Below are 21,276 nucleotides of genomic sequence, written 5' to 3' on the forward strand. Positions count from 1 at the left end.
TCTATTCTGAAAAATAACCTGATAAAACCAGCAATGTTGTCATTTTGTCTTTGTTTCTGCAACGGCTCTAGATCCTGGTCTGCTCTGCTTACCAGTGCCTAGGAGGCAATTCTACAAAACTTTTGCTTGGATTTAAAATCTGGGTTAGACTCTGTTGGCCTCTCACCTCGCTGATAATTAAGCCCCCAACAATTTCCCTCCTGCTTTAGCACTGCCACAGATGCTGCATGCACTAGAAGACTATTTAGCTGCTGGCCTCCTGCCACAGCAGGGCTGAAGGTGAACTCTGCAAGGCAGAGTGAATAAACACGACTGCACACCACCAGAACAGGAGCACTGCACGAGGAGGACCCTGCTTCCCTGGACACCAGGCCACTGCTGCACTAGGCACGTTCATCATGAAGAAGGACTGAAGAGTTTGAGCTTTTGCTTCCATCGTGACCCAAGAGAGTGTTTGTTCAGAGTTATGAAGGGGGGGTTGATAAAGTGGATGAGGAAAAAATGGTCATAGCTCCTACGTTTTACCTGCAACGGGTGTCAACTGCTGATTGAGCATTCCCATTGGTGTTGGTGGCGGCACCACCCCCATAAGAGCCCCGACAGGAGTGCCTGCCCGGGGGGAGGAATTCTGCTGCTGTGCTGCTCGCTCTCTCTCCTGCTGCTCAGCAACTTTAGCTGCCCGCTCTGTAAAAGTATTTTAGATTTTCAGTTCTGTTTTGTAACCCAGACTTTCAAAATATTATCTGTTCATTAAAAAGGACTAGTCAGACACTGGCATAGTTTAGTCAAATATAAAGTAGAACAGATGAATCTTTTTTATACAGCATATGATTTGATTTCATGTGGCTGCAGCTAAGACTTTTAGAGAACCTTTCATGAAAAATATTCCACAAAGTTTTATCTCTTTCTAAAAAAATAAATAATTAAAATAAATAATAAAATAAATTTTTTAAAAAATTAAAAGAACAAATTTGATGATAATAACACCAGTGTTACCAACATGAAGCAGCAGTCCAGCACTAGGCTCGGTCCGCACTAGGACATGGGAAAACATTCCCTGTTTTGACACCACTGGCTCAGCCAAACCAGCTGCAGCCAAGGCCAGCAGCTCTTGGGTGGATCCTCTATCAGCTGCTGTGGGAACTGAAGCCCCATGTGTGCCAGGTGTGCCCTAAAGAATGCTGCAAAGAGCAGACAGCAGTGCCAGCTGGTGGCAGAGTCATTTCTGGGCTCCCCATGTACTTTACTACTGATGCAGCTGAAGAGTGGTGGCAAAATAGGGGAGCACTTGTAAAGTTTCCCTAGTGCAGATTGGTCCTTAGCTTTTGGAACATAGCAAGCAGCAGTTTGACAAACCAAAAATATTTTTCTCTGCCTCTTTCTGTCATTTCCCCGTTTGGTCCCCTATGAGTTACTTGTTTTTCTGAAGATGTCTAACTCACATTGTGCTGCTCACTGGAGGTCATGTGTGTCCTTTGTACGATGAATCTGGTCATTATCTCAATCAAGTCTCTCACTGTGACTGCAAGAACAAAAGATCTACTGCAGGGTAATCTGACCAGAGGACAATTTTATATTAAGGGAAGGGCAAAGGGTCATGGGAAGAAGAAAGAAAAAAAACAAAACCCAAGCAAACAAAAAAGGAGAAATACTGACTGCCCACTCCAGGTGCTTTGGGGGCATGCAAGTTCCTGCTTCGTTTACTCTGAACGTTGTGTCTGACTGGCACAATGAGGAATAAGGAAGAATAAATGGATGCAGAATACATCTCCAGCAATTTTCAACAACAATGAATGCATGGCCATGAGTTCTCTCTTGCAGCTGGTGAAAGATGGAAACTGCACTAAACTAGCAATCAAGGTCCTCTGTCAAACGAAGGCTAAGAAGAAGTTCATCAAGGAGATTAGTTATGCATCTTGCCAGTGTTACTTGCCTCCTCTAGGACATTGAACATCTACCACACTTTTCCTCTAGAACCTGTTTGTGCAGCTTCTAGCACTACTTCCATACACTCAAAGACCAGTTTCATTTCCAAAGGCATTTCCTTTCTCCTTCCCACTTCTGCAATTTCAGGCAGTGATGACGACGCAGAGAAACTCCTACATTTATACAGGCAACTCAGATGCAGTTGAGCACAAAATACACAAGATATTTAAAGGCAGATCCTGAAGTAAAAAAATGAGAAAATCCTCTCCAGAGCACAGCAAGCACTTTGGGAAAAGATGAAGCAGTTGTTCTGACTCTCACCTACTTTTGGCCAGCTAAAAAACAAAAAATTGTCAGACAAAAGAGGCAAAAGAGACACTCTGATGAATGAGAAATTACTGCTAAGTGTTCAGCTTTATCAGACTTCAGAGTGCTGAGGTTTGAAGAAGGACCTGACATAGGACAGTACTCAAGTTTTACCTAGCCCCTTTCCATGCCGACTGCCACAGAAGTCACAAATGGAATAACACTGCCAAAGGGAACTGGAGGAGATATCTGAAAGTTCAGCCCAAAGCATTCACCCTAAAACTCAATAATAAACCCAAATCACATAGGCCAGGACTTGAGATTATTCAAACATTTCCAACACATCTCAAGAGACAGGGAAGAGACCTTCTGCTTAGAACAGAGCTTTTCCTTACAACAGGCCTTTCCTTCAATCCCTTTTATTTTACTTTATTCAGCCATGCAGGCACTTCCAACACAGCCTCTTCTCAACTATTGCTAGAAAACCAATTAATACCCTGAACATAAACCAAACAAAATTTTCAGTGGGTCAAAGTGGATCGAAAATGTAAACTACTTCTCACTAGAAAATGGCAGCACCCTTTTTTTCACTGAGATGTCAAACCATGCCCACTCCCTGCTCCCTGCTTCACATCCACACCAGGGAACACCTGAATTCTGACTCACCGCAGTGGAAGGAGTAGAGTTTCTCTCCTTTCACAAATGGTAAGCAAACACATTTTGGACACTATGTTACCCCATCCCAACCCCTCAAAACCAAGTAAAAGTAAGTCTAGTTCAGGGCAGACACCAAGCCAGGGAAACTGCAGCTCAAACCCCAAATGTTTTGGAAAATTTGAATAGAGAAGGAAGATTCAAATGGAAGCACACAGACAGTCATTAACATGGTGGACAAACAGAGCCTTCCTGCAGAAGTGCAGGACTTCAAGCTGCTCTAAGCAAGGAAGCAGTGACATGCCAGCCATCCTCCTGCTGAAGGATGAGGCTGTAAGGAGGCATCTGCCAATAAAAAGATCACACATGCACCTAGAAGGGTGTAAAAGGAAACAACTACAGAACAAAGTAAGGCCCCAGCAGTGTCACAAAGAAAGAGCGTTACCGTTTCCCCTCTCAGCATCTGCAAAGCAAACTGGCACAGAGCAAAGGGGGCTGTGCTTCCCTCCAGAGCTGCAAAGAGGTGCTACTGAAAATCAGAAAGGACTGAAGTGGCTGAGAGTGGACAGTGACAGCATGCAAGCTTCCAGCCTCAAGATCAAAGCTGCCTTTAAGTTATGAGTGTGCAGAAAACCTATCAAATCTCATTTTCAAAGTTAGAACTGAACTGAGCCATAACTTTCCCAGGTGTTGAAATGTTCCTATGCAAAAGAGCATTTTTTAAAAATAAAGTTGCATCAATACAGTGGTTAATAGTGTTGACATGCTATTAACTAGAGAAGTAACTATGGATGTTAAACCCATGTGTTTGGCTTGGGTAAGGGTTGGCTGTTAAAGATCAGCTGTATTTTTACTTCAATCAAATAAAAGTTAAAACACAGTGACTATTTATCAGAAGGGAGGGAAGGAATGGAAGGAAAGGAGGGAGGGAAGAAAAGGAGGAAGGCAAAGAAAGGAAAGGAGGGAAGGAACTGAGGAAAAGAAGGGAGGAAAGGGGAGAAAGATTGGTCTAAAGTATCTCATGATTATGAAATATTCCTAGGCCTACTTCAGGATACAAAATCTCTCAAGATAATGAGTTACAACAGTTGATGTTCAGTTGTACTGAACAACAGGTCATATTTACAGTACAGTACACAGCCTTTAGGACTCTAAGTACTGTTAATAATGAACTTTCCCCCACTCCCCTGTAAGCCTTTCTTACCTGCTGCTACAGCTCTCAAGAGCTTCTTCTCCAAAATACCCCTCAGTCCTTCTTTAAGGAAACATTGACAAAATATTTTTCCAACTGACTTCTAGCCCAGGAGCTCCATACCCCTTTACTTCTAATTTGTCCCCCTTTTCTGGGAATTTGCTAATTTGGTTATTTGTGGCAAAGACATTTAAATTATCAGTTGTGCTCTACATAACTGAAATATGCTCTTTGCTCCTCTTCAGCCATCTCTCAGTATGAACTTCTCTTTAAGGTACATCCAGAACACAAACATAAATATTTTCTTTTATTAAACCTGTCATCTGAACAACAGAAAGTGTTGAGAAAGAAAAAAGGCAGAAAAGAGTTCAGCATCAGTTTTTACTTACCTTCATATTCTGCTTTCTTGTTTGCTTCCAAGTTTCTCCACTCAGTTCCTACAAGTCTGCTGAGCTCTCCAAAGGAGTAGTCTGGGTGCTGAGCTTTAATCACAGCTCTCATCTCGCTGCTAAACAAGATGTACCCACTCATGTTGATCTTCCTTTTTGATCCCTCCTTCTTGGTGCTGCCCTTAACAGACTTGGGAGTGGACTGTGAGAAAAAGCAGTTATGACCACAAGTGTACAAAAGAGAAGGCCAGAAGAGAACAAAAGGAATTGTGTCATGGCACAGATTTCCTCCATTGAGCTGTTCAGAGATGTTGCCAACACAAGTTGAGTAAAATATTTTATTTGCCACCTCACATTTTAGAAAAATGCTTCCCCACTTCCTCCTTTGCCTTTACAATCCCTACTCTCCCCTCATTCCACTTCTAAATGTTATTTTGCCTGCCAGATCTTCCTTTTCCTCCAGTGTTCACTTCTCATTACATAAGTAACCATTTGTCCCTGAAAAACCAAAGCCCAGTTTTGTTGATCACCATTTACCTGCACCACAGATTCCCATCATGTTCTTATGTTAAAGAGCAACAAAAATTCTGCTCCCCTGCTTTTCCTACTATGGATGCCCCCAGTGAGAGCTCCTTGATGTTTTCAGCCACCAAAACATGAACCCATTCTGTCATCTCAATACTGAGATACCACAGCTGGAGCTCCTTTTTGAAGGCCCTTCCACCTATCTTTTTGCTAGGAGACCATAATTCATTCATACTCTGACCAGCATGACCCATAAAGGTATCATCACATCAAAACCCTCTGAAGGCCTTTCTCACACCTCAAACATTAAAAATCTGTCACATCTTGAAAAGTGCCATTGTTTCCAAGTACCTGGTGGAGGCAAAAAAGGAAACAAAAATACATTTAACTGTTTTCTTCCTCTCCTGAAATTCTGACCATGTTACTGACTCCTACTTGCTGCTTTGACCCCACAGTTCAACACTCTCCTCTCAGCTAAAAACAAAGCTTTAGTAATACCAAGATGCTTAAAAACTCTTGCTTATCAATTTAAACAAGAGTAACTGAGGCCCATTTAAATGTAATTCCAAACTTCACTGTGCTAACTTGCAATCCACCCTTGAAGTTTTCATTACGAACATAAAGACTGGGGGAAGTGAAGAAAACTCCACACAGGGTTTGGGATGGTACACAGGGCAGATACAATTCCATCCTGGCTTCTTGGGGAAGCCACAGAGGCACATGGAGAGTTCTCAAACCAAAGAGAGGGAATCTAATTATACTTTTGGCCTTTGATACATCTGCAAATAGAGAGCTACAAGTTTACCAGCTGTTTTTAACTATATAGTTCTTGCAACAGTTTTGATAACAGTAACCTAATGAAAAAGCCTTCCCATCAGTTTGGAAGGGCAAACAGGACTTGGAGAAATCATAAGAATTCCAAATTTGGTTCCTGCATTCTCTGTTCTTTTCCATCTCCCATCCACATATTTTTAAAAGAAGTCTTCTCCATTGGAGCCAGATAAATGTGTATTTACTTTCAGACTTGTTAAAAGAAGAAACCAACCAAGACCCTCTTTCATGCTTTATCTCAGCCATGGCTGAAGCAAACAATGAAGCTGCACATCTTTTTTTAAAGTACTTTGACTTGATTCACAGCAAACTGCAGCAGGAAAGCATCACCCACCTATCTGCCAAGCCCCACAACACCACAGTCACTTGTCTTGTCTCCTCTTGGGTGTTACAAGAGCTTCTTTGTTGGCAGAAGAAAAAAAGGTTTAAAAGTTCTGGGGTTTAACAGTTGCTAGATAAAATTCCACTTCTGCTGGAATACTCTTTAAGAATTTTCAAGTTGCTTATAAAATTCAGCATGTTCAGCAAGAGCAGTGAGCAACCTTGCAAGGGAAAATGCATTTGGTGGCTGCCCACGTGGCAAAACATCCCACTCAAACCAGGCAAAAGCTTTCAACTTCAGCAACTATCACAACATCCAAAGACATTTCTACCCCAGGGTGACCTCCTTTCAATGTAATGCAGCAGAAATCCACACTGCTGGTCCCAAAAGAGTCTGGAACTCCCTCCTGTTCCCAGCAGATCATTCCCATTGCCTCTTTAAGATTGGTTGGCATTAGCTTGGATGTGGGAGTGTGGTGACACAGATACAGGGTTTAATCCACTTGCCAAGAAACTTTTTTGGCTAGTTGAATTTCCAGCTAACATAGTTCCTCACTCTGCTTCCACACTCAGTTACACAAATTCCAGGCCTTGTGTAAGAAAATTTGTATTTGAATTTTATATAAAGACCTGATACTTCTGAACAAGTGTCACAGAAAGTGCTAGTATTAGAAATAATACTAAGACATAAAAAAGTACCCTGGGTTTTCCTCAGCTGAATAGTCTCCTTTTAAAATAATTTAATGGAATGAAACACTATCACCTGGATATCATTTTGCACATGTCAACATTGTTTTGTGTCATTTACTCCGTACACTTGTAAACTTCAGTATAAATCCTTTTTTTGTATATAAAATGTTACTTTCTTCATTTGGATTGGGAAAAGAATGTAGACTATCAAGGTTTAAGGGCTCCTGAAGGAAAGTCCTTACCTGGGGTGCAGTATAAGGCATTATATCCAAATCACTGGCTAAGGGGGCCTGAAGCTGAGGCATAGAAGGTGTTTCAGTCATGTCACCTTCCTCTTCTCCCATCTCCTCCATGTCCTCATCACCTCCTTCCAACTCTGCAAACTTTGCTTCCAGCTGCTGAATCTTCTTTTCCAGGAGAGGAGATGGCTCTTTCTGAGGAACTATGGGTTTTCTGGAAGGTGGAGGAGGAAGATGAAAAGCAGCTGAGAACGGACTCATACCTTACTGGAGAAAGAACTTGTTTTTTGAAGAGAAAAATCAACTTTTCTTAATTTTTGACTGAACAGTATAGAAACAAAGGTGACTTGAGATGTGCCTAAACTTCCTTTGAGAATCCTGAGCAGAATTAATTTTGTGTCTATGGCCAGTGTGCATTTCAGTCACTTGTCAGAAGGATTTTTTATGAGCAAGAAGGAGACTTCAATACAAGTACTTAATTGCCTTCTATTGTAGAAATTACCACCACAGCTTCCTTAGATTTCACATTTTACTTAAGTGAGAACTCAATATTCTTATTTTATTAATATGAATGTTCACCAAAAGATTTTCCCTACTCATAATGAGGACTTAAGTATTTTCACAATATCCAAGAGAATGTACCAATCTGATAATGACTTTTCTTGAAGTCAGAGGAAGAAAAAGAAAACATCCATTGGTATTAAGACCATAAAAAGACTGATGCTATCTGCATTCCTTCCCAAGAGTGTGGTTATCTGAAATTACACCTCTGACTTCTGTGGATGTCCCGGGTCAGGCTGGGATGGGGTTAATTCCCTGCACAGCAGCTGAGAGGTGCCTTGTTTTGGATCTGTGAGACAACAGGGTGGATAACACATCCTGCTGCAATTAGTGTGAACAGATCAGCCTCAAGGCCCTTCCTTTTCCCCATTCTGTGCCCCAGCAGGCTGGGGCTGGGCAGTGATTTGGGAGAGGAGACAACCAGGACAGCTAAGCCAAACCAGCCAAGGGGATATTCCATACTCTGACACCGTGCTCAGCAATAAAATATGGGGAGAAGGAGAGGACAGGGTACATTCAGGATTATGGCATTTTTCTTTCCCAGTAACACCCATTACAGGTGCCAAGGTCCTGCTTTCCAGGAAACAGCTGAACGGTGAAACAGCCTGCTGATGAAAAGTACGGAATTCATCCCTTATCTTGCTCTGTTTATGCATGTAGCTTTGCTCCAATTTTCCAACTGGTTTTTAAGTTGAGCCAGGAGTTTTTCTTCCTTCTGCCCTTCAGATTCTCTCCCCTATTCCAGACCAAGAGGCTGGGTGGGGGCTTAGCTGCCAGTCCATTACAATCCAGAAGAGTGTTCCCTCGTTCCCCTCACATTTTTACCTAAAATAGTATATTTCATCATCTACAACTTTCGCAGACAGTGAAAACCTCTTCAAGCCCTTGAATTTCTTCATTTGTTTGTCGCTTTCGTTGTAGCGGCTCTCGCAAAGAAAAACATCGTTTTCGGAGATTTCTGTTGGTCTGCACGAGAGGAAGTCTTTGAATGACAGAACGACACACTTTCCTGCAGAAATGAAAGAGCTGGGTAAGAAGGCAGCCACACTTGCAGGTTTTCTTTTAGAAGTGTGGAAAGTCCATTTGTTTGCCTGTCTTGTAAGTGTGGAAGATTCCTGGCACTTGGCGCAACTACAGAAAATACATCAATTGATACTCCAATCAAATAATTGCACTCACAAGAAACCTACAGCAACTTAATGCAGCCTTTGGATTGCTTTTTAGACCTAGAGAATCCACAAAATCACAAGCCTCCATGATCACTGTCAGTTACCATATTTATCACAGCATCATAACTCCAAAACAAAGCACACAGCCATCATCCTCTGCAACAAATCAAATTCCAACCTCCTACTCTTCCTTTCAACTCTGCAGGTAATATGTGCTGGAGTTATTACATTAATATGCAAGAATAACGGAATTTTCTGTTCGCTGGCTGCTATGTTCACTTTCATATAATACATGGCATTCCCTTATTGTAATAAAGCTTCCTAACAGTGAATTCTCACCACAGGTCCCACAGGTAAGAATGCATATTACAAACTCACTGAATAGTATCTCCTCCCTCCCTCAATGAAAAAGATGTACTTGGAATCAAGCCTACACATAGCCGTCAATCACTTCAGATTGGATAGGAAAAGAAGATGTACATCAGATTAAAGCTGTTAATAATTACCCAAAATGCAACTCATGGGACAGGTCTCCTCCAGGTTACTCAAAAACACCTCCTTCTTGTAGAACATTTTAGTTGGCTCATGCTCAGTTTCTTCAGGATGTATAAAGATTGGACCAAAGAAATAAGCGGCTCCATCTCGCACCCACATCTTCTCAATTCTGCAAAGAAACCAGGCCAGCAACACAAATGAAAGGCCATTTCTCCCAGATGATGCAGCAGGATGCTCAGGAAGACCATCAGTGGAAGATAAATACAGAACAGCCAATTCCAACTGTACAACCAGACCAGGTTTTTATCAGGCAGCTAAAATTCCACCTCAATCTATCAACACCTTGTAACACTTCACTCACATTTTTTCCCACCTTCTTTTATACCTTCTTACAACCAGCCCCTCTTTCACCCAAGTTATTTTTACAGCTGTAAACTGCAAACAAGCAGCTACCCCTACCTCCCAACTCGAGGCCGCACCAGCCCGTGGGATTTGATGAAGACACAGTCCCCAACCTTCAGCCACATGTCATTGTAGCAGAGCTGCTCAAAGTAATGGCAACCTGGCTCCCCATTGGACATTTCCACTGGAACATCTTCTTTGTCCTGCAGGAGAAGAAGCATTTAGAAACTTGAGGAAGGAGGAAAACCAAGCACAGAAATAAAGAGATGTCAGGTACCAGTAAAAGGCTTTGCTTTAAGTTAACAACAATAGGTAAGCACTAAGCAGAGATGTGTGTGCAAAAGTTTCCTGAATTAAAACTGCAAAGCCAAAGATACCCTCCATATCTGTCACAAGCTTTCCTACCTCACACAGCTCTAATTTTGCTAGAATAGTAATATACAGGTCCTTTTTTTGTTCTAGTGCTTCCAAGTAAACTGGCCAAGCCAAATCTTGTCAGCTTTGATGGTTTAAAGCCCAGTAAAGTGCTTGGGAAGCAAGAAGTGAATATATGGCCAGGCTAACAGACACAAAAATGTAATAATTCAACTCTCTTAGACAATAATGTGAACACTCCATGTACTGCTTACAAATTCGTACCATCTGCCCTATTTAAATTTCTTACTTTGTAGTAAAACCTCAAATTGTGCCTCAGTCCAACTTTCAGCCTGGGATTCCAGAAATCAAGGAAACACAGGCTGTCTCACCAAGGCATGGAAGGGAAAGATCTTAGGAGTTTTCATTCTCTCAGTATAATTAATTACATCTTTTGCCATGAATAAATAGACTAACACACACTAGGTGTCTGACAAAAGCTGACAATGGGTGTGCTGGGTACTGTGTTCTCAGGTTCTATTAGAAAATGCAGTGGATTTTTCAGGGGTGTTTTTTATTGATTTATGATATTTTATGAGTCTCTTATTTTTTCATGGCTCTAAATTTATTTCAGACAAAACTAATTAAATCTAACTGATTTTAATACACTAACCTAAATTTATTTGTTTTCTTACTCTAGGTCCAATAAATGAACCATTTTATCCACTATGTTAGACAGAAATATTCTTAAGGATTTTGACAACAAACTACTTCATTATCAACCACAAACAGGCCACAAACATTAGAATATTATGTGTTACTTTCTGCTGCCGAGCTACTGCCTGTTTTACTGAAATGCTACACAACAAAGCATTTCAGCACTGCCATGAACTAAAATTAACTTACAGTTCTACAGGCTTAGGGCAGGCCTTATAGTAAAAGTGTAACTTTCTGGAGCGGTAAAAAACCCAAACTAACCCCATCACAAGAAAGAGGTTGGTAACAAATATTTAGACAGTTTATTATTTTCTGTCTTTTTATATTTTGATTGTGTTAATTTACAAATGTCTGTCATATAATTTATAACAAAAATATTATATTAATTTATATTTCATTGTGTCTGGATGTGGTGAAACCCAAGCCATGAGGGCTAATATTTTGTCATTCTCTGTCTGTCAAATACAATCAAGGTTCCCCTTGCATACCTTTTCAAGATGAAGGATACTTTCTCCCACCTTACTGTCCTCCAGTGTTTCACTGTGCTTCTCCTCATCTACTTTGTCTGTATTGGCAAACACAGAAGCAACTCTGACCACAGGCAGGGGCACATCTCGTGGGACAAATCTGACAGAGCTCACAGGCATAGTCCACAGTTTAATCTTCTTAAAAGACTTGGTCTTCGCAGAATAGCGCGACTCACACACGTAGACGTCCTCATCTCTGAAGTTTTCAGGGCACAATTTAAAATATTCCTGCAGATTGAAGGAAAAATATGAAATATTTCAGCAACACCCACACTCCACAGACACACAGTGAACTCCCTCTCATGGCTTCAGCTTTTTCTATGCTTCTGCCAGAAGCCTTTTTGCTGAATTCTCTTCTTCCAGTTTGATGGCCAAGTTTTACCAAGAATAACAACTAACAAGAAATCCCACCCTTAGAGAAGGAGCTAATTCAGTACAGGTTGGCACATGAGAAAATTTAGGTTTTATTCATTTCCCAATTCAGTGCATTAACAAGTACAAGATCTGCAGCCTGAAATCACCTTCACAAGATTTCTGAGCTTTGACTTGGGAAAAGGACAATTCACCAAGCCAGGGGGGACCATAACCACAAATCAACCAGCACAGGGAACCTCCATCACCTGGCTGAACCTCACATCTCAGGAAGAAAAGAAGATCCAAACAGCCCACAGAAGCAAGTCCTATTTTATTTAGATAAAACTGGAATGTCTCTATGTTAGAGTGCCTACAGCTCAACAGGAAATAGCAGAAAGCATGACTTGTTTTATAAATCTGAACAGTCTCTCACCTTGACAAACATGACCACACATTTGCCTAAAATTTTGCTAACAGGAACTTTACTGTAATAATCACTTTTAAAAACTTCTTTCTCCAGGAATTTTCGTGTTGCAAGATGAAAAGTTTCATTTGGTCGATAAAACCAGCAGCCATAGAGCCATTTCTCTCCTTTAAAATAGAAAACAACAAAAAAGAAAGAGAAGGGTGATAAAAAGAAAAAAATGTAAAATGACATTCTCTAGTGCATGAGCCAAGTAAGAACAATTAGCAATTGAATGATTAATCACATAACCATGTAGTCATTTATACTAGGAGCAAACTGCTTTTAAACAGAAAAGTATTCAACTTTTCAGAAAAGGAAAACAAGTAATTTTAAAAAGCCTGACAATTGTTATTTCTCCAGTAAATCCTGACTCAGCAAAATAAAGGGAAAATTTGTTCTTATTTGTAGATCTTGGCTTTCAGGCCTTGAAATGGCTTAAGTCCACACAACAATCACCTGATTATTTAAAGAGTCTCAGCTAATTCTTTATAAGCTTTTTAAGAACTATTTCTTTCATTTTATGCTGTGACAAATTACTTGACGACAAACTCGAACTGATAACAATGATTTATAAAGAAGTTACAAATATGTACTATTTTTCTAAATCAAAGGAAACCTATGCCCATCTTTGGTTCAGATTTCTCAGCACAAAAACAGTGCTCTTCTGTACCTAAATTACAAGGAGTCCATGCCACTCAGAACCCCATCCCTTCAAGGCTTACAATTTGATGGTAAGCAGAAATGAACATCAAAAAATGCCCATGCTGTCTCAAGAATTTTCTGTTTGCAATATCCTCTAGAAAAAAGGAACTCAGAAACAGCAACAGAAAAATACTCACTGGTTCAAACAGTTTTGCCAATAAAATAAATAAGATCTACATAGGAAAAAAAATCAAATTGGAAGCTTGCAGCATTCACATTCTCTGAAAAAATCCCTTCTCCCAGGATTTTTCTCCTGGGAAGCTGAGAAGCCCCAGAGAAAAGGAAAACAATTCTTATCTCATTCGCTTCCCCTCTGTTTTTCTCATGTGGAATGTGTTTGGAGATTGTTTCATTGGATTCTGGTGTGAGTTATTTTGACTTTTTGGCCAACTGGTGCCAAGCTGTGTCTCTGGAGAGATTCACGAGTTTTCATTATCAGCTTTTTAGCATTGAGTAAGTATCCTTTCTGTATTCTTTAGTATAGTACAGTGTTCTTTAATATAATATAGTATTACAAAGTAATAAATGAGCCTTCTGAGAACATGGAGTCAGATTCACCATTTCTCCCTGCCACAGGGGTCCATGCAAATACCACAGAAGCTTAAATTATAATAATTAAGTTTCACCCCAGTGTTTTCCTACAGTAAGGACACCCTTACCAGCTGAATCTTCCCACAGCCTCTCAATGCAGACAATGTGAGGCTGCAGGCTGGTCTCTGCAGGCTCCACATACACATAATCCCCCACGTGGTACATGCTGTTCTTGAAGCTGCAGTCCTGGCTGTAGGTCCGATGCAAACTCGACAGCCCAGCTGATCCAGAGGAATCTTCACTCTTTTCAGCTTCTTATTTCAAAAAGGGAAAACCAATGTTAGTGATGTCATAATTCCATATTAGCTGAGATTCTTGATGTCAGTGCCTCACTTTGAGCCTGGAGTTACCAGGCTTTACTGCTGCTGACATCTATGAAGGAAGATCAACCATGTTAGAAAGATGATTTGTGGACAAAATTGCCAACAGCTGTGCTCCTGACTGTGGAAAGGTGCAATTGGAGAGCTTATTTATTCCTTTAAACATGGTGCACAATGGAGCACAGACAAACAACCAGGAACTGTGAAATAAAGGACCTTCAGGGTACGCTTCATGCCCTACAAAATAGTGCTAGCCCACTCCTCTGCACATCCACAGTAGCCAAAGCACAAAAGGTTTATCAAACCTCAGTTCTTCAGCAGTGTTAAAACCATGATCATAGACAACACCATCAGTACTTGTCAAAAAGAAAATGACTAAAAGGTCAATGGGAATATTCATTGTTAAGTTTATTATCAGCAGAAAGCTGAAGTAAAAACGACTGTTTTCTTTTGTAATACACATGAAATAATACTGGCACCCCAATGTATTCTGATTAAGGAGTTCACATAGGGATAATATCTACCTACATCTCTTTCTTAAAAGCTCTCTGACCTATGAATAAATCACTCATAACTTGAAAATAAAAGACTGGGGGACAAGCTGACTATTGAGGTCCTTTCAGCAGGCAAAGCTGCAGCAACACATTATATGTGTGGGTACATTTTTGATTTGGTACATTCAAAATACATGAAACAAAAGTAGCTACCTCTCTTCTCCTCCTCCCTTTTGAGCTTATCCTCCTCTATTTCTTTGGGCAGCTTTTCCTTCTTTTCCTTTTCTACATCATTGTGAAGATGCTTGGTGGTGTAGCTGAGAGCAGGTGACAGCAGAATCTCTCCGTTTTTACACAGCTCATCTCGAATTTTAATGAAGAACTGCTGAAGTTCCACTGCATCCTCATAGATCTCTGAATCAGTCCTGTACAAAAACATGAGCAACAGAGTAAAACTACAGTTTGTGCACGGTCAAACAGGAGCCTAAACACACCCATCAGTCACCACTCTGTGATCAACTGAAAGTTTCACTCTGCCAATGGATTTCTCTGCTTACTCATAAGCAGCAGCAGAGACTGGCTTGAAGCCATGAAGCATTAAGTGATGGTTCACCTGTTAGTCCACTGTCAATTTACATTACAGTTCACCCATAACAGTATTTTGGTATACACCAGTGCTGAAATGCCAGGAAAACCAAAGGTAACTAGTTGTGACCAAGGCTAGAAGTCCTTGTCACTAGACCTCCACAATCTGTTAACTTCTGAAAACTCGAGTAATAACAGTACTATTTACAAAACTGACTTATTTTAACTATCCATACTCCTCTCAGTAGATGTTTTAAGATCATTTTTTACCTCCTCTCTTCACAGTCAAGCTCTCACCTGCACATTCACAAAAAGGCTACTGAATTCAAGCAAAACACTAAAAGAAGTTGCAAGTGCTCATAGTTTTCACACCATAACTCAACCAAGTGTGACTGCTCCAAAAGAGTAATTCACTACTTGAGCAGTTAGAGAACAGCTCTCTTTTTCAATTTCAAAGTTAGTAGGAATCTTTTTGCCATGAGGTGCTCCTTTGGAAGATTATTGTCAAAACGATCTCTTAGCAGAAAACTAACTTCTTCCTTGTTTTCAAATCAAAGCAAATGTTCCACTGAAGATCTGACAGAGCTTTAGAAATTTAGTTTTACAAGCACCCATATCAAGGAAAGCAAACACCTTAAAAAACTTCAGCCTTTGTCTAACATTAAATGCAAGCCTTGTGATAAAGATACCTGAAAAATAAGGGTTTGCTCACCTGTTCATTCTCCGGGCCCTCTCCAGCACCTCAAACATGTTCTCCTGGAACAAGTCCAATCTTCTATAGCGATTATTTTCAACATTTTTTCGGATAATATCAAAAGTCAGAGGAGGTTTATTTGGGAAGTTGGGATCAACAGCAGGAATCTCAGCTAAGGAGTCGCTGTAGCATCTGCCCTCATCATCCTGGTGGCTCATAACAGATACAAAGAGGTTATGGATAAGTTCCTGAATCAGTAAAGTGACATTGGGCACATGAGAATCCTCATCTCCTTCTATTTCTCTCCGAGTTTCAAGCAGAACCTTGTGGAGCACCAGGGCATCTTTATAAATCAAAGACTCGGGCTCGTTGTACGTGCAAGCATTATTGAACATCATGACAAAGTCCTCCACCATGGAGTCGATGTCCTGGTATTTATTTGCCATCATGTGGCTCCTGATCTTCTCCATGTCCACGGGCTTCTTGATGGTGACGTAGTAGTCGGGCAGCTCGGCGCGCGAGGGCAGCCGCAGGAAGATGGCGCTCAGCCGCCGCCCGCGCTTGTCCGTGTAGTTCTTCACCGCCTCGTACACCTCGTTCAGCTTCTGCTGCATCGGAGTCATGTACTTGGACTTCTTGGGAGAAATGCCACTTTTCCTACCTAACACCACAAAAACAACAAAGGAGTTATAAAATGGCAAAGCTGAGAACTTGCAAGTTTCTTCATCCAGAGAATTGCTCATGGGAGAAGCACTCCATGGTGTGAGCAGAAGCCTCACAACACAGAGCCTGTTCCAGGCTGTAGCTTTGTTTTTCATAACTCTATGAATTTTTTTCTTAATATTCTTTTTGGCAAACACAGAATATGTTGCTCCATGCTCCACCTGGCAAAGGCCTCCTCAGGCTTCAGCATGGAAAACATCTTTTCCTACCTAACATCATTAACAAACTCCTCTAAACTCATTTTGGTCTTCCAATTCTCCGTGAATTTATCTCTGCAGCTGCTAAAAATCCTGTCATCACAGAGTTTGGCTATCACTAAAATTAAGTATTCAAAATATGATCAAATTCCTTTATGACATGTTTATGCCAAATTAGAAAGGATTATTATAAGTAATATGCAAACTAAGGCCTCCCATGGGATTATCAGGTTGGCTTTTTGACTAATTCAGGATCTTGTTACCGCACTGCACCTGTACTCTACACCTGTGCTTTACCCAGGAGCTGCACATTTAATTTGCAAGAGGACTGTGTGCAGTTATTTTCTTTAAGGTTTTTGTGCAATTTTATCCACCTCAGTTTGCTCAGCTCTGAACACATATAAAGAGAACATAAGATTTGAGTAGCAGCAAGGCTGTAAGGGCAACAGCTCTAGGAACTTCACTTCCATGCTCTTCATGGCTTTCAATAATCTGCCAAACAGGGTTCACTTTTTTTTAATAATTCTGTGGAAATTCCAGACATTCAACCAGTGAAATGAAGAGATTTGCTCCTTACTTGACTGAGCACATAATGCACCATCTAACATTTGGGTAACACTTTATGCCTAAATCTTAATCCTTCCACCCATTCCAAAGTCTTTTTTCTTCACTCTAAGTTATTTTTCTTAGAAAACACTACATGCAAACACTTAATTATATTGTAAAATACACACATGCCATTGCTATCAAGATTTTGAAAATATAATTCTACTTTCCTTGTCAGTGTTAACAACTGTGCAGAACACATCTATGTGTAAAAGGAAGATCTGTTCACCTGTATTGTGTTGTAAGTATTGAAATGAGATAAGGCAAAGCACAAGGTTGTCTTACTTAGTTTTAGTTTAGGGGATGCAACATCATCATCTTCAGCCAAGGGTCCCAGCTCTTTCCTTTTTTCTTTAAGGATCTTTTCCAGCATATGGGCATCATTGTACACCTATTAATCAGTAAAGTAATCAAAATCCAACCAAAACAAGGTTTACTGTGTTTACTAATTAAGGACTAGTTCCTAAGAAACACTTCAGTGTTAGTTTGGAGAAGCTGAAAGCAAACTGGAGTATTTTATTTAAATAAATAAATAAGTCTTTCTTTTTAACTGACACAGGTAAGCAGAACTGATGCCACCCTCTAAATCAGGGAGCTACAAATGTTGAAAAAATTATTCAATTAAGATGCATTTCTATTCCAAAGACTACAAAATGGCAAGGGGCAGCTGTGTTATCAACTTCTTCATCAAACTCTTCTGCTGAGCAATGAAAGATCCCTTGAACCACTCAGATTCCATCAAGGTACAAAGGACTACAACAGTCCTGGGTCTTCAAACTCAATCCTGGTGATGAAGTGCAGTAGCTGACCAAGTTCCTCATTAGAAACAGCTGGAGGTTTCTTACCACCTCCCTGTTCCACATCATTCCTGCTGCCTGAGAAACATCACAATATAAACACACCCAACAATATACTTTAAATGAAAACCATATCCCTTTCAGACTCATTTTGCTAAGCTAAACAAGTCATGTCTTCTAGTCTGATTTCCTACACTCTCCACTTCCATGAAAACAAAGCTGTTTTCCTTCTAAGACACCCCTTCTCAGAAGTTCTGAGAATTTCTACTTTAGTTCAATAACCAATTACAATAATTAATATGTGTAATAATCGCAGTGAAGCCATCCTAAGAGCAGTTGATGCCTGCAAAGCAGCAGAGAGTGTGGCTGCTGAGCCCAGCAGTACCTGGGAGCCCTCCTCGTTGTAGTGCCTGGCGTTGCGGAACATGAGCTTCATGTCCTCGATCATGGCCTCCTCCGCCGCGTACTTGTCATTGCGGATGTTGTGCTCTATCATCTTCAGGTCCATTGGCTCCAGGATGATTTTGTAGTAGTCTGGATAGTCCTTTTTGGATGGTTTAACCATGAACAGATCACAGAGCCTCCTGCCTGTGCCAGGCTCTCGAGCTTCCAGAACCGCGTTGTACAAGATCTTCATGCGCTGCTTCCGGATGTTCTTTTTACTGTCGAGTTAAGAAGAACACAAAGAAAAGAATAAATGTCAGACGTTCCTATCCCCACTTCCAACACCAATATCAAAATGATATTATCTTCTACCATGAAGAGACAACCAGAACCACTTAAACACAGACAAGAAGTTGAACTTAAAGACCAGAATTTGCAATTGACAACAGCATCACAATCAGGAGCCTGACACAGAAACAGGAAATTACTCTTCCAGATGATTGTTCTCTCATTGACCCTGAGTTCAAGTGTACTACAAAATAAATCAACTAACTCATTTCTCAAAGTGCAAAGGCCAAAAGGAGCTCTGAGCACTTTCCAGATGCAGAGAAAACAGACCAGTCAGGATCAGGCATCTGAATCCAAGAGCTCAAGATCCAGAGTGAACAGGGTAAAACCCACCAGTCAGTACCTTCATGATTACTTCTGGTGAACACAGAATATCAAAGACATGAGCTATTTATCTCAGAGTAATTTTGTGCATTCTTCAGTACCAAGTAAGGATATCAAGGATGCAGTAGAAAGAATTGCTTAAATATCTGTCAATCCAAATGAAGTCAATAAAGCTCCCTAAGACTGCAAGCCCACAATGGTACATGCTATCCCCACAAATGTTACAGTCATCCTGTGTGTAGCTGTTATGGCTGTCTCAAGAAATTTGACAGCACAACCAAGACACAGTTTATCATAAAAAAGTACATGGCTCCCTGTACACACAGTACATGGCTATAAGTAAATTAAATGAGGGAGAAGAAAATTTATGTCAATAATGCATAGTCTCAGCTCAGATACTGTGACACTGAGCAATACACTCACTACAAAGCACTTGTCAACAGGTTTCCAATCTGCTATCTCCTCAAGACTTATTCAGGTAGTTATAACTTTGACTATTACATTATCTGCAAAGACAACAACCACCATAAAAAATTACCCTCAATTGCAGAATGTGCAAAATATCCCAGTACAATTTATTAGAAACCAAACTGCAACACAGATTTCCCATGTTCATCCTTTCATTATACATTTAAAACATAACTTATTCATGCCTCAGATATCTCTTACTCCTTGGTGAGATCAGCAAAATAACTAAAGAAAACTAACAACAAAGAAAACTCAAAATATATGTTCTATATGCTAAACATTACCACTGTTGGCAAATGTTGGTTAGTTGTTCCCACTAGCAGCTGAGCAATGCCAGAACACAGACATGCTGCCAAATCCCCCATTTTGATGTGTTTCCAGGTTTTTCTCACTCATTTCAACAGTTACAGGCAAAGCAAAACCAAAGCAGAAACAGCAATAAAAAGGCCTGCCAATACTCAAGATTCATGTCATGCATCTGATACATAAAAGGGGACATTCAAACAACTTTCTTCTGGGTAACTGTTATTTTCCCAACAGGATGAATTTTGCATTGGTTTCCTTTTCTAGCAACATTTTGGAATTCCTCTCATTGCTTAACTTCTGTGATCATCAGCATTTATGATCTTTTCCTTGCTATCATTCAGCAAGTGAATGGATAACAAGCATCAAACTGACAACATCAAAAGCATTTTCAGGTGCTCTTCAGGCATTATTCTGATCTCCCTTGCCTACCAACATGGGAAATCCCTTGTTCCCTTTCCTCTTTTATTGTTCTTAGATGACAGAGCCTGACAGAATTTTTCCTTTTAAGCATTTCAGTAGTGTCTGGCACGAGGTGATCAAAAGCAACATGAGATTAAAAGGACTCTGATGACAATTTGACTTGCTTGATTAGGTTAGTACTTCTTTTTGAATCTGAAGATCACAAATCTAACAATTTTTGCAATTTGTTCCTTCTTGATTACTTGGTTCTGTGGTCTGCCTTTCCTTTCCATTAAATTTCTTCTTCCCAGCATCCCTACACTGCACCCCCCCCAAACCCATGTTCATATTTTCCCTCTGAAGCTTTTTAATGAATGTACATTTCTGCACTTATTTGATTGTTCTTCAGTGACTCTACTGATGCTCTACTCCATTCCCTTCCTCCCCCCACAACTGCTGTTCCTTTGACAAAACAAGAAATAAATACCCAAGAAGCCAATGCTCATAAGCAACACCAAAGAAAGATGCTGAAATGCAATTTTACACAGTCTGTTGCTACCACTGCAATTTTATCTGAGCTGGACTTTACTTCAAATGACACCATAAGGCAGACTAGAGAAACTCCCTCTTGCTGGAGTGAAATGTATCACTAACATTAATTAAAAACCAGCTATCACCATAAAGAATACCTTCCAAAAGGCATCATTATGCTCAATAGAAAAGTCTATTGCAAATCACTGGAAATTTGGTTTATGTTATAAGATGCTAAGTCATCAACCTCTTATAATCAGTTTATCTATTTGTCAGGCTAAAATAAAACAACTCTCCCCAAAAAATCCTGAAATCTGCTGAGAAAATCACTGAGTTCAGTGCAATTACAGTGCCCATTTTACTTATTGAACTGATGTTGACAACTGCCAACTAATAGACCAAAATTGGGAATTTAGAGTCAGCAAATAGTTTTGAATTAATTAGAATCAACACTTAATGATGTTTCAGAATTACACAAATGCTGAAAACCATGGTTTAATACTCTCTGTAACAAAAAGAGATGCAGCAATGTTATGTCCTGCAGGAACTACAGAAGGAGATACCTTTTCCTTTTTGAGCTTCCAGTATCAGATGTAGCAGAAGAAATCATGCTGTCCCCATCCTCAATGTCATCTCTCCTAGCAAGCTCCTTTTTCTTTGCCTGAAAAAAGAACAAAGACCTGAAGCCA

At 40.2% G+C, this 21,276-nt stretch overlaps 1 protein-coding gene across 3 annotated transcripts in view; it reads right to left on the reverse strand.

The window, feature by feature from the left end:
* The window catches only part of PBRM1 (polybromo 1), a 54,561-nt gene that overhangs the window by 11,819 nt on the left and 21,466 nt on the right, over window positions 1–21,276 (reverse strand). For 2 of the 3 annotated variants that reach the window (XM_059479897.1, XM_059479895.1), the window contains exons 14-26: window positions 21,151–21,248; window positions 18,213–18,489; window positions 17,316–17,421; window positions 15,523–16,165; window positions 14,439–14,650; window positions 13,480–13,665; window positions 12,086–12,243; window positions 11,260–11,526; window positions 9,758–9,903; window positions 9,310–9,467; window positions 8,460–8,643; window positions 7,077–7,287; window positions 4,468–4,669 (exon numbers count right to left, since the gene is read on the reverse strand). In XM_059479897.1, the coding sequence (XP_059335880.1) occupies window positions 4,468–4,669; window positions 7,077–7,287; window positions 8,460–8,643; window positions 9,310–9,467; window positions 9,758–9,903; window positions 11,260–11,526; window positions 12,086–12,243; window positions 13,480–13,665; window positions 14,439–14,650; window positions 15,523–16,165; window positions 17,316–17,421; window positions 18,213–18,489; window positions 21,151–21,248 (2,848 nt within the window). Of the gene's footprint in view, window positions 1–525; window positions 685–4,467; window positions 4,670–7,076; window positions 7,288–8,459; window positions 8,644–9,309; window positions 9,468–9,757; window positions 9,904–11,259; window positions 11,527–12,085; window positions 12,244–13,479; window positions 13,666–14,438; window positions 14,651–15,522; window positions 16,166–17,315; window positions 17,422–18,212; window positions 18,490–21,150; window positions 21,249–21,276 lie in introns of all 3 variants that reach the window. The other variant, XM_059479894.1, reaches the window with a different exon arrangement.

Source organism: Ammospiza nelsoni, chromosome 11 (assembly GCF_027579445.1).
Source record: "Ammospiza nelsoni isolate bAmmNel1 chromosome 11, bAmmNel1.pri, whole genome shotgun sequence".
Taxonomy (NCBI): Eukaryota; Metazoa; Chordata; class Aves; order Passeriformes; family Passerellidae; genus Ammospiza; species Ammospiza nelsoni.